This window comes from Oncorhynchus keta, chromosome 1, assembly GCF_023373465.1.
Source record: "Oncorhynchus keta strain PuntledgeMale-10-30-2019 chromosome 1, Oket_V2, whole genome shotgun sequence".
Lineage (NCBI taxonomy): Eukaryota > Metazoa > Chordata > Actinopteri > Salmoniformes > Salmonidae > Oncorhynchus > Oncorhynchus keta.
The window spans coordinates 44102647-44118773 of record NC_068421.1 but is presented as its reverse complement, the minus strand read 5'-3'; the positions used below and the strand labels follow the sequence as shown (position 1 = coordinate 44118773).

Genomic DNA, 16127 nt, shown 5'->3' with positions numbered 1-16127 from the left:
CTCTAAATTACCAAATGGCTTTATTTACCACAGTGTGAAAGAGTGATAGACCATCTATATAAAGTGAGTTTCTGAAACAAGGAGTCCGTCTATGTTGATGTGAAGAAGACACGGAATGAAACAGAGTCCAGTGAGGATAAGGGGAAAAAGGTTGCTCATATTTTCAAGTCCTGAGCTACTTCATAAATGCACTAGCTTATTTTGGCAATCGAATATATTAGTTTAGGCTTGGCCTATTTAGGAGGCTATTACGAAACATAAAGCTAAATTTGTCAGCATAAAGCTGAGTGACTCACTCATTCGTGGCTTTGGATTTTTTTTTTAAGTAACAAAAATCTTTCTGTTAGTCTCTAATAAAGAAATGTTTTGACCAAGTTAATCTGCTCATGTTGTGTGTGTTCAATTATTTGTGACTTTGTGGTTACAATGAAGAATGTAAATGACTAATTAGATCCATGTTGCAAGCTTGTCACTTTTTCTTATTTCATTATTTTGTACGATTTTATTTGATCTTTTAGACAAAACAAAACATACACAATACAAACGGCAACTACATCACACCTGTCCAGACTCACCTGCTCACACCCCCATCTCCAGCGCCCACATCACTTTCCACCACATGGCCTCAAACTGCACCGAGTCGCCCACACGCACTTGCAACATTTGGATAATAAAGCATTTAAAGGCTGACATTGGTTGATTTTCAGTTTTGACGTATTATGTATACGTTTTACAAAATGATTGATGAGAAAAGGATTGTCCAACTCATAGGGTATCTCACTGCACCTTTGTATGCCATGTCTTGAAATATGCAGACAGATGGATTAAACGTTCATTTCTATTGTAATACTTCTGAGAGCCGATCCATTACCCAACAAATGAATAGCAGTTTATTTAGCCTAATTGTTTTTATGACTAAAGACAGTAGGTTATTTTCCTCTTTTCCTGCATTAATTCATTTGTCTGCATGTCTAGTCAACATTTGGCTAAAAAGAAACCACGCCATGAATTAAGAACAGAAATATTTTTTGTTCACAATGCAATGCGGCACATTGACATAAATATACTAAAACAATAACTGAATTTCTTAAAATTGCTGTGCAGGAAAAGGATATCATCCACCGTGCCTGGCCACAGGCTCGCTGCTGGCTTCTCTCTGAAACCAGGTGGACAGTAGGCCTTTTGAAGCGAAAGGAAATCAACAAGTATTCTTTCACAATAGCTGGCACAAGTATCCTATTTTTTTAGAAAATTGCCAGTCCACATGTCAAGTGTAACTGCACCATTGTATTTACCCAAGTTCTCTCTCTCAACTCCGGGACCACCCGCCAGCTGATTTGTCTTGCCTGATGCAGGACTCTAGTGCGATAGGAGAGAGACTGACTGAAACATTCACACCTCCATTAATTTACAAAAGGATAGTCCAATAGTTCAGCTCGGTGTGAAAAATCCCCCAATTTGTGCCACAGTTTTGACTACCAATAGACAATGTTGTCACTCAAGAGTTAAGTCCTATTGTAAAGTGTAGCGTAATGGCCAAAAAGTGCAAACTTGCAATGTATTCGATGCTTAAGTACCCGAAAGTTTGACATTTCTAACTCAATATCACAGACCAGATTTTCCCTAATGAAAAATGCATCAACCCCTACAGATATATGAATTTATCGACATGATAATTCAAATGAAATTAGCTGTAGCGAGAGGAGAGACTGCATGCTAAAGACAATCAGAAAGAATGTGTCTTTAACCCTGCTTTATAAAATCACTTATTTTTAACGTGGAACGAGTGGTTTAGCCCTATGCTGTTCCTGCTTCTATTGACTATTTGAGTGTTTGTTTAATATCCTACTGATTCTGTGATCACCAAGCCTCATGCAATCGCAAAATGTCGGATAAAGCCATTTTTAAAAACTTTGCTAGGCAGTATTAAAGGCTTTACTTTTTTTTCATTAGAACAGACTCTCTGGTTTTACTTATACGTTATTTAGTGTTGTTTACACTGTTCCAAATGATATTGTAATCTAACAGCACCTGTTTGTCATGCAACAGTATCTCTTGCGCTTTTGACGATTTCACATGAAGCCTAATTTGCATGATATGCCTCAAATAAATGTATTACAATTGAATTTATGAGGTTTTTATTCTAAGAGAAAGTTTATATTCCGTTATATTCTTAGAATATGTGTTGACTGAATATACGAAAGTGATGTCTGCTAAATTAACAAGTTGATGGTGAAGGCATGAAGCCTCGTCTACCAAGCACAGATAAAAATAAATAAATAATCAAGACCTGATATATATAATGTACATTTACATTTTCATTTAAGTCATTTAGCAGACGCTCTTATCCAGAGCGACTTACAAATTGGTGCATACACCTTATGACATCCAGTGGAACAGCCACTTTACAATAGTGCATCTAAATCTTTTAGGGGGGTGAGAAGGATTACTTACCCTATCCTAGGTATTCCTTGAAGAGGTGGGGTTTCAGGTGTCTCCGGAAGGTGGTGATTGACTCCGCTGTCCTGACGTCGTGAGGGAGTTTGTTCCACCATTGGGGGCCAGAGCAGCGAACAGTTTTGACTGGGCTGAGCGGGAACTGTACTTCCTCAGTGGTAGGGAGGCGAGCAGGCCAGAGGTGGATGAACACAGTGCCCTTGTTTGGGTGTAGGGCCTGATCAGAGCCTGGAGGTACTGAGGTGCCGTTCCCTCACAGCTCCGTAGGCAAGCACCATGGTCTTGTAGCGGATGCGAGCTTCAACTGGAAGCCAGTGGAGAGAGCGGAGGAGCGGGGTGACGTGAGAGAACTTGGGAAGGTTGAACACCAGACGGGCTGCGGCGTTCTGGATGACTTGTAGGGGTTTAATGGCACAGGCAGGAGCCCAGCCAACAGCGAGTTGCAGTAATCAAGACGGAGATGACAAGTGCCTGGATTAGGACCTGCGCCGCTTCCTGTGTGAGGCAGGGTCGTACTCTGCGGATGTTGTAGAGCATGAACCTACAGGAACGGGACACCGCCTTGATGTTAGTTGAGAACGACAGGGTGTTGTCCAGGATCACGCCAAGGTTCTTAGCGCTCTGGGAGGAGGACACAATGGAGTTGTCAACCGTGATGGCGAGATCATGGAACGGGCAGTCCTTCCCCGGGAGGAAGAGGAGCTCCGTCTTGCTGAGGTTCAGCTTGAGGTGGTGATCCGTCATCCACACTGATATGTCTGCCAGACATGCAGAGATGCGATTCGCCACCTGGTCATCAGAAGGGGAAAGGAGAAGATTAATTGTGTGTCGTCTGCATAGCAATGATAGGAGAGACCATGTGAGGTTATGACAGAGCCAAGTGACTTGGTGTATAGCGAGACTAAGAGACTGAGTAAGGCTGACTATGTCAGTCGTAGGTAGATTCCATGAAAAGTACATACAAATAAGTTAGTCATTTCTTCATGGAACCAATTTCATAAATATTCCACACTGCTGTTTGTCCCAAGCAATGCAACTCAGAAAGTTGGAACGTGTCCACAGTTATTGTTTTCGGGGAATCCCTACAGTACCAACCCAGGCTGTTTACAATCATGTGATCATTGCATCAGCTTAACCCATTATGGCAGTTTTACAATCCAGGGTTACTCCAGGCAGTTTAGTCATCTCACCGTGCTCAATTCCCACATCATTTATTACAAGGTTTAGTTGAGGTTTAGGGTTTAGTGAATGATTTTTCTTAAATATAATGCTTTTTTAAAAAACGTATTCCTTGCCACCCATTCTGAAACCAACTGCAGTGTTGCAGTGATCCTCGACTTCGGCGATGTCATTTACAAAATAGCCTCCAACACTCAGCAAACTGGATGCGGTCTATCACAGTGCCATCCGTTTTTTCACCAAAGCCCCATATACCACCCACCACTGCGACCTGTATGCTCTAGTCGGCCGGCCCTCGCTACATATTCGTCGCCAGACCCACTGGCTCCAGGTCATCTATAAGTCTTTGCTAGGTAAAGCTCCGCCTTATCTCAGCTCACTGGTCATGATAACAACACCCACCCGTAGCACGCGCTCCAGCAGGTATATCTCACTGGTCACCCATAAGCCAACATCTTCTTTGGCCGCCTTTCCTTCCAGTTCTCTTTTTTTCTATTGTGTTATTGACTGCACGCTTGTTTATTCCATGTGTAACTCTGTGTTGTTGTTTGTGTCGCACTGCTTTGCTTTATCTTGGCAGTTGTAAATGAGAACTTTTTCTCAACTTGGTTAAATAAAGGTGAAACAAAAAGCTGTAGTAGCTGTTATCCTTTCTAAGAAACATGATCAAATAAAAAAAACACACACATGTTGAGAAGTCTTTTTCAGTCAGCCGTCCCTGACTCACCTGTGGTCCAACTCAGCCTTAAGAGAGAGCTTTGTAAATGTTGTACACATTTTAGGTGTTTCATTTTTCAAGTGTTTTTAATTTTTAATATATTTTTTAATCAGCTTTTTTTGTTTTTGATAAGTCATTGAGTTGTTGATTGAATATATCTGATTGTTTTTACCCACAGAGTAGCAGGACTGATTGCAGGTTGACTTGTTTGGTTTGACTAGCTACACCTCCCATTCCACACTACTGTTTGTCTCAATCAACGCAACTCACAAGGTAGGAATGTGTCCACAGTTGATGAGAAGATTATTTTAGGGTAATTCCTACAGTACCATCCCCAACCCTTTGACAAAACCAGATTCAGATAACATCACAGTTTTAAAACAAGTTTTCTGAAATTCTAAACATTTTGCCATGGGGCAGAGAGAATATTTAGTAATTGTATAACTAATTTCATGCAATTTTAGACACTTTGCCATAGGGTGGTGTCGTGTCTTTACTATCAGTAAATTGAAGACTTGCGTGTGCTGTAGTGTCAAAGGCCTAGAAGTAAATGTTCAACTTTACTAAGGCTGGTATTTTGCTTGGACCCTTAAGTGATCATAGCATAAATCCTAATTGGATGTTCCGTTGTGCATGTGTGTTTATACTTAGACAAGCGCGCATGTCAAGGGAAGAAAACCAAGTATCCTAGCAGATTGCAACTTGTTCAGAATGATTCTGACGTAGTCAGGTAATTTTACGGGAAATGCCTGGAGGTCAGTCAGAATTGGGTTCAAGGGAGTCTGTAGTAGTGTTTACTACAAGTCACTGTGTCTTCCACTATTGTAGTGGCGATAGGTATGAAGTCTATTTCATAGCTATGTTATCCACGGAGGAGCTAACCTCACAACGGAAGTACGTGGTGTGATCATGGTTAATGATTCTAGTAATTTTACTCCTGAATGAAGGATTCTATTTATGAGTGACATGTGTGTTAACCATTGGAAGAGTGCACTGGTTACACTCTGAGTGACTCCTATGTCGCTATTGTCAAGGGTAATTTGATTGGTTAGGTCTCTAACCTTCTTACTGATTGTAGCTGGACTGACTGTTGTTGGTATTGGTACTGGTGCTCAAAGGGACCAGTTATCCTACCGATTTATTCTGAAATATTATACTACCGGAACACATGATTGGAGCATTTTACTAGTTGTATTGTAGTTGAACCTACACATGGCAAGGAATGATTATTGTTGCCATTTGTTTTGGAGGTGGACAAGTCCACTGCACTTCCTTTACGACCAGTGTGGTACACCTCAGCACTATCTTAGATGTGTTCTAAGATAATCCCCGTCTAGGGGCCTGTCTGCTCCTATTCTCATAGGGGAGTTTACAACTAGATTTGATTCATGCTCTGGCGGCCTCGTAAGGTGTTGTCCGTAGTCTCGACCCCCCCACCGGCCTCGATGAGGCTCATTATGGGTCTGGGCTACTATTCCCCCCCTTTGTGTCTCGGTACCCCCCCACCAGCGGGTGGTGTTGGCGCAAAACGAAAAGGTCGGACCCTATGTACGAGTTGTCAGCAGCCGCATTGTTATGAGAATGGCTGTAATCTTTCAACCAAATCTCCTGGTGTTTGTTCTTCAAAACGCTCAGTGGCTGTCGAGGCATGTCAGTCACGTCCGCGTGTAGCAACCTCTTCAGTACCTGTGAACTGAGACGAGGATATCGGTCTGTGATATCGCAAAGTGTTTCACCAGTGGGAGTCATCGGGTCAGTTGCTGGACTGACGCCATTTGTGTCATTGTAAGGGGTGACAGTCTCCAACAAAGCGGAAGGTGTGTCATCGGAAGCAGAGTATACTCTGCGCATCAAGCAGTGCAAGGAGGAGAGAAGCTGCGTATTCACAGAGACAGCTGGCTCAAAATCATGAAAAGAATGGTCAATCAGGTTGGCTGATGGAATGTGTCGAGATATTGTAATATCTCCTTGGATCGGATTCTGCGCCAAGAGGTTTTTAAACATCTTTTTCCCAATGGGTGCTTTCAACAGACACCCCTCGTGAGTGACTGCGTTGCAGCTAGCATTAGGGGCAGACAGTGTCGTCAAGTGGAGAAGGCACTGTGGCCTGTGACCATAACTTGTTGGTTTTCCAATCCATCAATGGGAGTAACCGATCCATCAGGTCTGCTCCAAGTAGCAGGGTTACAGTTTCAAGGCTGGTAACATACACAACGTTTAGTTGGCTTCAAAGCCCTTTTGAGATCATCAAACAATGTTTGAGAGATGAGGGATACTGTCGCACCCGAATCAATTAGCGCATGACAAGTTAAGCAGTCCTCCAGGACTGTTTCCAGGTATGGCCGTTTAGATTCGTGGTTAGTGGACATATTCCCCACAAAGTGGAGTGTTCGTTCGCAATGACGTGATGTGCCATTTCTATTCAAGGTGGAAGCAGATTGACTTGTCCGATTTTGAGTGGGCTTGGCTTTAACGAAGCGTTTGACCTTTTTGTTCTCCACCTTTGTATCAGAGTCTATAGACAAAGCCCGAGGGCTTGTTTCTTGATCTCAAGCGGAACCTGGATAGGGTCTTTAATGAGAGCGGAAGAAATTTGAACTTTAACGTCCTTGCTATGGGTGTTAATTCCTGCGGACCTGGTGTCCGGTAATTCCTCGTCTAGCCCTTGTTACTTATCTTTTGCCCTTTTCTCAAATTGTTCTCGCTTTAGTTATTCCCGTAGTGGAACTTCTGGAGAACATTGGTCTACGTTTTGATCGTCATTCAACCCTTTGTTACCCTTTGTTACCCTTGTGCTCTGACACTTTTTGAGGGTTCGGTGCAGGAAAGTAGTGAACAGGTCGATTTGTAGCGGTAGTCATGTTGATGGCAACGTACTTTACAGTTATTTCGACCGTGGAAGTTATTGGAATCGTGGTTTCGTGGTAGAAACTGTTGTTGTACGTCATCTCTCAACGCTCCAATACCTGATAATGCACCCTCTAACGGGAGTGAGTGCTCCTGGTCAAACTTCAAAACTGAGTGGTCAGGGCTCTTAGTGTTGTGAACATTTAATGCCTCAAAAGCTGTGCTTGCGAGCTCTCTGAGTTGTAAGATAGGCAAGCCAACGTGGGCGGCAGGGCCCAAGTAGGTAATGAAGGTAGGATACATGTTTGACAGGAACATTTGTTTAAAAGGTAACAGGTGTTCCATGCCTGTTTCAGTGAGTAGGTCAAAGTAAGCTGAACGAAGCCAATGATAGTAAGCTTGTGGGTGTTCGTTCCGAGCTTGTTTGACGGTGTTAGCCAGTGAGTTATTGTGTTTGCGAGTCGCAGAACCACTGAATTCTAATTTCAAAGCTGTGGCAAGTTTAGCATAGCCATTTAGCACGTGTTGCTGTTGTAGACAAATTAACCTTGTCATGTGTCTATTCGATGTTCGCTTCAACAGGTAAACCCTGTCAGAACCCGTGGCGTTCGGGTAGCCATCCAATGCGTCCTCTATGTCAGCTAGGAACTCTCAATGTCATTTGGCTGACCTGGAACGGGGTCAAATGTGAGAAAACTCTTGATGAGTTTGTCAAGGTATTCCGTGCCAAGTGGGTGGAGAGGGTTGGCTTCACCCTGTGGAGAGATTGGGGCCGAAAGGCCAAGAGGAGAAGCCAAGCTTTGTCGTTGTTGGCCAAGAGGCACAATATTACTCAATGCCGAATGGCCAAGAGGAGAAGACTGAGGGACACATGAGGGAGGCAAGGTCTGAAACCTATCATCTTTACTCCTGTGAGTACAGGGCTCCGGTTGCTTGGATTGGTAGTCACGCTGTAGAGCGTGACCATTCTGGACTTCCTCCAGATGGTACCTATGGGTGGTATTCTGCTGCATTGCAGAGTCCACTTGAGTGCTTAGAGTACTGATTTTGGACACGTGAGTGTCACACTTACTCCTTTCCGTCTCAAACTTATCTGTCATGGTTTGCAGATAGAGGTCTTGAGTATGGAGCGAGAGATTCAGTGATGAGATTTCCTCTGCTTGCTTAGAAATCAATATTTCCATCTTCATCACCTGAGTTCTTTCATCATTCATTTGGTCAGCGACTTCAATGAGTTCTGCTGATTTGTCATCCAACTTTGTCATTGTGTTCATTAACTGATCGTCTTTGGTCTGCAGCGTTTTGAGTAGAACCGTGTTACTTTGAGTAACGTTGAACAAAAATGCATGCATGTTATTAAGTTGAGCGCTCCTGTTTGTAGATAACTCTTCAGATTTATCTAGTTTGGCGTGGACATCATCGTATTTAGTTTTGGCATTTAATTGGAAGAACCTAGAAAGGTATGTCCAACAAATTAGTTATATAAATTGAATGAGACCCAAGAAATTGAGTTCGTAGCTGGATTCTTCACCAATCTTTTATACCTTGTCCGGAACATGAAATTTGTTCAGACCTCAAGTTCTGTGAGGTTGAAGAAATTCCTTTGTTCTCTATGAGAATTCACTCTGTCTCTTATACTGTGTGGCCATGAGTCAGGGTCTTCTCAGGAATTTACGACCTCTCTGACCACAGCAGCCTAGTTGAAGGAGGCAGGGGGAGGCAGGGAGAGGGGGATGGGCTTGCTGTACTCAAAGAGGGCAACGTCATGACAGTGGAGAGAAACGTTTGCAGTTTTTATTATGATATCTGAGTGAGACTGACTAACAAAATCAATGGGGGCCCCCGGGCCGGTAATTCGACCGTGCTGCTCTGTCATTGCTCATCCACATGTTTATATGTATATTTTCTTACTCCATTCCTTTACTTAGATTTGTGTGTATTAGGTAGTTGTTGCGGAATTGAGATTACATGTTAGATATTGCTGCACTGTCAGAACTAGAAGCACAAGCTTTTCGCTACACTCACAATAACATCTGCTAACCGTGTGTATGTGACTTACAATATTTGATTTGACTACTACGTTTAGATGAGCTACCAATTGAACATTTTTTAGATGACATGGGCTAATTGAGTGACTGTCAGTGACTGACCTAAAAAGAGACAATTTAGAAATTGCACCTTGTATATTTTACTATTCTGACTTAAGTTGAGTAAGTTGAGATTCCGAGTGAGTTGCGAAAAATGTTTTGTTGATCTGAGGGCCTTTAAAAAGGAGTGCCGCGGGCCTCATGCCAAGACGACTGTAACTAGAACAACCGGTGCTGGTTAGGAGTAACATCTCATTAATCTAGTTAAATAAAAGGTCATCAATAAACATTTTGCTGTCATACTTCCAATTTTCTTTTAAAACGGATACCATACAAACACACTGTGATATCCTGTTACACAACACAACACAACACACATAGAGCAACACATTCATTTATTCTCTTACTACATTCATTCTTTTCAGCTTGGCAACAAGAGATCCAGCAGGAAAGTCCCGCCCAGAACAACCAATGATATTGCATCAATACCGTCATCTCTACTCCCTTCAACAGATCTCCCATGAACCATCAATGACCTGTTGAACAATAACATTCACCTTGTGTGTGCGTGTTTGTGTTTGTGTGTGTGTATGTGGGTGTGCTTATGAATACATTTAAATTGCTGGTTTTCCCCCTGGTAAACTGTGGATATGGTTGTACTGACAAACAAATAGCGTCACTTTTTCAAGTTCATTAACTTCCTGTGCATTAACTCACTCTGATTTACAGTACCAATCCTGACCCTTTGACAAAACCAGATTCAGATAACATCACAGTTTTAAAACAGGTTTTCTGCAATTCTAAACATTTTGCCATGGGGCAGAGAGAATATTTAGTAATTGTATAACTCATTTCATGCAATTCTAGACACTTTGCGATAGGGTGGAGGGAAATGTTTGCAGTTTTTATTATAATATCTGAGTGAGACTAACTAACAAAATCAATGGGGGCCCCCGGGCCGGTAATTCGACCGTGCTGCTCTGTCATTGCTCATCCACATGTTTATATGTATATTTTCTTACTCCATTCCTTTACTTAGATTTATGTGTATTAGGTCGTTGTTGCGGAATTGTTAGATTACATGTTAGATATTGCTGCACTGTCAGAACTAGAAGCATTTTGCTACACTTTCTGCTAACCGTGTGTATGTGACTTACAACATTTGATTTGATTACTACGTTTAGATGAGCTACCAATTGAAAAAAATGTTAGATGACATGGGCTAATTGAGTGACTGTCAGTGACTGACATAACAAGAACAACCAATAACATTGCATCCATACCGTCATCTCTACTCCCTTCAATGGATCTTCCATGAACCGTCAATGACCTGCTGAACAATAACTTCCCCCTTGTGTGTGTGTTTGTGTCTGTGTGTTTTTGTCTTGGGTGTGCTTATGAATCCGTTGAAGTTGATGGTTTCCCCCCCTGGTAAGCTGTGGATCTGGTTGTACTGAACTTTTTCCAGTTTATTAACATCCTGTGCATTACCTCACTCTGATTTGCACTTCCTGCAGATGTGGCTCTGAGCCACCCACTCTGTTATCACACTTCTAGTTTTGTCTGTTTCTCACGTCCTCGTGATCAGTATCTTTAGCAGCTGTGTGTTGACCTTAGTCATCCAAATATATCTTCTGCGTGCCAGAGGTTAGTGTCCAAATCTAGGACAACTGGGACTCTGTCGGTATAGTCTCCAGGTGCCAGTGTGTGACTCATACTGTATGTATGTACAGTGGGGCAAAAAAGTATTTAGTCAGTCACCAATTGTGCAAGTTCTCCCACTTAAAAAGATGAGAGAGGCCTGTAATTTTCATCATAGGTATCAGGAAAATCACATTGTAGGATTTTTAATGAATTTATTTGCAAATTATGCTGGAAAATAAGTATTTGGTCAATAACAAAAGTTTATCTCAATACTTTTTTATATACTCTTTGTTGGCAATGACAGATGTCAAACGGTTTCTGTAAGTCTTCACAAGGTTTTCACACACTGTTGCTGGTATTTTGGCCAATTCCTCCATGCAGATCTCCTCTCGAGCAGTGATGTTTTGGGGTTGTTGCTGGGCAACACAGACTTTCAACTCCCCCCAAAGATTTTCTATGGGGTTGAGATCTGGAGACTGGCTAGGCCATTCCAGGACCTTGAAATGCTTCTTACGAAGCCACTCCTTCGTTGCTCGGGCGGTGTGTTTGGGATCATTGTCATGCTGAAAGACCCAGCCACGTTTCATCTTCAATGCCCTTGCTGATGGAAGGAGGTTTTCACTCAAAATCTCACGATACATGGCCCCATTCATTTTTTCCTTTACACGGATCAGTCGTCCTGGTCCCTTTGCAGAAAAACAGCCCCAAAGCATGATGTTTCCATCCCCATGCTTCATAGTAGGTATGGTGTTCTTCAGCATTCTTTGTCCTCCAAACACGACGAGTTAAGTTTTTACCAAAAAGTTATATTTTGGTTTCAATATGACATTCTCCCAATCTTCTTCTGGATCATCCAAATGCTCTCTAGCAAACTTCAGACGGGCCTGGACATGTACTGGCTTAAGCAGGGGGACACGTCTGGCACTGCAGGATTTGAGTCCCTGGCGGCGTAGTGTGTTACTGATGGTAGGCTTTGTTACTTTGGTCCCAGCTCTCTGCAGGCCATTCACTAGGTCCCCCCGTGTGGTTCTGGGATTTTTGCTCACCGTTCTTGTGATCATTTTGACCCCATGGGGTGAGATCTTGCGTGCAGCCCCAGATCGAGGGAGATTATCAGTGGTCTTGTATATCTTCCATTTCCTAATAATTGCTCCCACAGTTGATTTCTTCAAACCAAGCTGCTTACGTATTGCAGATTCAGTCTTCCCAGCCTGGTGCAGGTCTACAATTTTGTTTCTGATGTCCTTTGACAGCTCTTTGGTCTTGGCCATAGTGGAGTTTGGAGTGTGACTGTTTGAGGTTGCGGACAGGTGTCTTTTATACTGATAACAAGTTCAAACAGGTGCCATTAATACAGGTAACGAGTGGAGGACAGAGGAGCCTCTTAAAGAAGAAGTTACAGGTCTGTGAGAGCCAGAAATCTTGCTTGTTTGTAGCTGACCAAATACTTATTTTCCACCATAATTTGCAAATAAATTCAATAAAAATCCTACAATGTGATTTTCTGGATATTTTTTCCTCATTTTGTCTGTCATAGTTGAAGTGTACCTATGATGAAAATTACAGTCCTCTATCATCTTTTTAAGTGGGATAACTTGCACAATTGGTGGCTGACTAAATACTTTTTTGCCCCACTATGATGGCTACCCAATTGGATATTGTTGTGATGGATTACTTATCTCACTGCGTCTTTTATCTATGTTTATGGAAAGAGTCACCATGGTATGATATGATAGAATAGATAAGAAAACATTATTTATTGTCTATTATGTTCCGGATTCGGTAGCCTACCTCTCGTGGCATGAAAATGAATTGTCACTGTTTGCATTGTAACAATTCTATTAAAAGCAATGAAACAATTTAGAGTTGCCTCCTCGCTAATTCTCCTGACCCCCCAAGAAAACGTATTGTGAAAATGTAGATTTTTTAGCCCACACCTGATATTCTAAGAATGTATCAGTTTTGGGACAGCCCGGGTTTAGATTTACGCAACATTGTAGCCTGTTTGAGACCAATGCTAGGCTGTTGTTGTGGTAAGAGAGAGAAGTGTGCCTGTCACAGAACTAGAATGAGATATGATATGATCTCTCTCGCTTGCTCTGCTCTGATAGACATGAGCCTGTTACTTTAATACCTCCAATGTTGCAAGTCATCCTTTTTTGGTATTTGTTTTACAATTATTTAATATGCAGTTAATTATATTTTTTCCCCCAGATGGCCTATAGAATAATAGCCACGGGAAGGTTGCTGAAGGCGCTGAATCACCCCCTGATAAATTGAAATATATTTGCCAAAATGATACAATTAGCCTACTGCTGTCTGTACAGAAATAAATGGAATAATTCAGAATAACCTACTATACCAAAGAGTATAATTTAGCCACAGAGGATCAATAGCTTTCAATAACTTTGTGTTACAAAGTACTCATCATTGGGTGAGTCAGTGGAACTAGAGCTTCTTTTTTTTTGGGACACTAATTTCCTCCTCATATTGTTCTATACGTGTGTCTCCACTCGTCTGCCTGGGATATTGATTGATTCCAGACGAGGTCGTTTTTAATCCAAGTCAAGTTGACAGTGTCAAAAGTAGCCTGTCATTTCTGATGTATTGAAAAAAAATGACCCCCCTCTTACATTTTTGTTACAGTACCTGCAGATTCACAAATGAAGCACTGCCGGCCGGACGGCAGCATTTTGAAGGATGTGGGTGTTGGGTGGGTGTTGTCGCTGAAGCCCTGGAGTGCTTTCCTTGTGCGTGTACATTTCTTGGAGTTGTGGCTGTTCACTGCAGATTGTTCTGCTGGCCTGATAGACACCTTGTGCCAGTTTACTCATGTTCCTGACTGAGAGCTTCCCATACCAGGAGAAGACATTTAATGTGAGAACAATCTCAATCAGTGGTCTGTACACTGTTGCCAGTGTTAACCCAAAGGCCAGCAGATGGCAATGTTGAGTCGTTTCCTCTCACCATCTAAAGGGAATGTATGCAGCCGGCTATAAACTTGTATCCACAGCCGCGGGAAGTAGAGGTGCTAAGATATATAATAACAGCGGTCTGATACAGCCATCTGCAGCGCCATTAAATCGAGTTAAGGAAGAACATGAGTGGCTCTTGGAAAAGTCTTTTGACATTTTCAAAAATGTGGCAATGATCCCTTTTTCCACTTTCACCAACTGCCACCGGAAAAGCAGGTCCCAGCCAAACAATGACTCATACGACATATTAATGATTGAGATGGGGTCATACTATGGATATTTTGGGATGGCAAGGTAATTGGATATTGTTGTCAGGGGTGGTGCTTGTAGGTGGGGCTGAATTGGCCTACTTATCTCAGCTCATCTTAAGCTTCGATCTATGAATGAGATTGCTTTATGGAAAGACACACCATGAACACTCCACTACGGATGTTTGGTATGTGACCATCACTGTCAAACTCTGCACATTTGCTAGAATTTGTGTGTATTATCTCTGGACTTCCTGTCCTTAACATTTGTATGTTTCATTTGTGCAGTTCTTCTGACTCTACCCTGCTACAGCGCACATGGTAAGTGGAAAGCACTGTCATCTCTTGCATCTGTTTGTATGAATTAAATGTGGCCAGCTGTTGAGAAGTGTAGGGCTGTGTGGGCTACTACTCTCCCTCTCAGATTGGTGTGTGTACAGTAGACAGCAGAGATGATATTGTAATGTGGGCTACTACTCTCCCTCTCAGATTGATGTGTGTACAGTAGACAGCAGAGATGATATTGTAATGTGGGATACTACTCTGCCTCTCAGATTGATGTGTGTACAGTAGACAGCAGAGATGATATTGTAATGTGGGATACTACTCTGCCTCTCAGATTGATGTGTGTACAGTAGACAGCAGAGATGATATTGTAATGTGGGATACTACTCTGCCTCTCAGATTGATGTGTGTACAGTAGACAGCAGAGATGATATTGTAATGTGGGATACTACTCTGCCTCTCAGATTGATGTGTGTACAGTAGACAGCAGAGATGATATTGTAATGTGGGATACTACTCTGCCTCTCAGATTGATGTGTGTACAGTAGACAGCAGAGATGATATTGTAATGTGGAATACTACTATGCCTCTCAAATTGAAGTGTGTACAGTATAAAGCAGAGATGATATTGCAATGTGGGATACTACTCTGCCTCTCAGATTGATGTGTGTACAGTAGACAGCAGAGATGATATTGTAATGTGGAATACTACTATGCCTCTCAAATTGAAGTGTGTACAGTATAAAGCAGAGATGATATTGCAATGTGGAATACTACTCTGCCTCTCAGATTGATGTGTGTACAGTAGACAGCAGAGATGATATTGTAATGTGGGATACTACTCTGCCTCTCAGATTGAAGTGTGTACAGTATAAAGCAGAGATGATATTGTAATGTGGGATGCTACTCTGCCTCTCAGATTGAAGTGTGTACAGTATAAAGCAGAGATGATATTGTAATGTGGGATACTACTCTGCCTCTCAGATTGATGTGTGTACAGTAGACAGCAGAGATGATATTGTAATGTGGGATACTACTCTGCCTCTCAGATTGATGTGTGTACAGTAGACAGCAGAGATGATATTGTAATGTGGGATACTACTCTGCCTCTCAGATTGAAGTGTGTACAGTATAAAGCAGAGATGATATTGTAATGTGGGATACTACTCTGCCTCTCAGATTGATGTGTGTACAGTAGACAGCAGAGATGATATTGTAATGTGGGATACTACTCTGCCTCTCAGATTGATGTGTGTACAGTAGACAGCAGAGATGATATTGTAATGTGGGATACTACTCTGCCTCTCAGATTGATGTGTGTACAGTAGACAGCAGAGATGATATTGTAATGTGGAATACTACTATGCCTCTCAAATTGAAGTGTGTACAGTATAAAGCAGAGATGATATTGCAATGTGGGATACTACTCTGCCTCTCAGATTGATGTGTGTACAGTAGACAGCAGAGATGATATTGTAATGTGGGATACTACTCTGCCTCTCAGATTGAAGTGTGTACAGTATAAAGCAGAGATGATATTGTAATGTGGGATGCTACTCTGCCTCTCAGATTGATGTGTGTACAGTATAAAGCAGAGATGATATTGTAATGTGGGATACTACTCTCACTCTCAGATTGATGTGTGTACAGTAGACAGCAGAGATGATATTGTAACGTGGAATACTAC

At 42.1% G+C, this 16127-nt stretch overlaps 1 protein-coding gene across 1 annotated transcript in view; it reads left to right on the top strand.

The window, feature by feature from the left end:
- Positions 1-14320: 14320 nt before the first annotated feature.
- LOC118385987 (uncharacterized) overlaps positions 14321-16127 on the top strand; it is an 18463-nt gene continuing 16656 nt past the window's right edge. The window contains exons 1-2 of the mRNA XM_035773288.2: positions 14321-14343; positions 14444-14476. Coding sequence (XP_035629181.2) covers positions 14337-14343; positions 14444-14476 — 40 coding nt within the window. The 5' untranslated portion in view covers positions 14321-14336. The remainder of the gene's footprint in view (positions 14344-14443; positions 14477-16127) is intronic.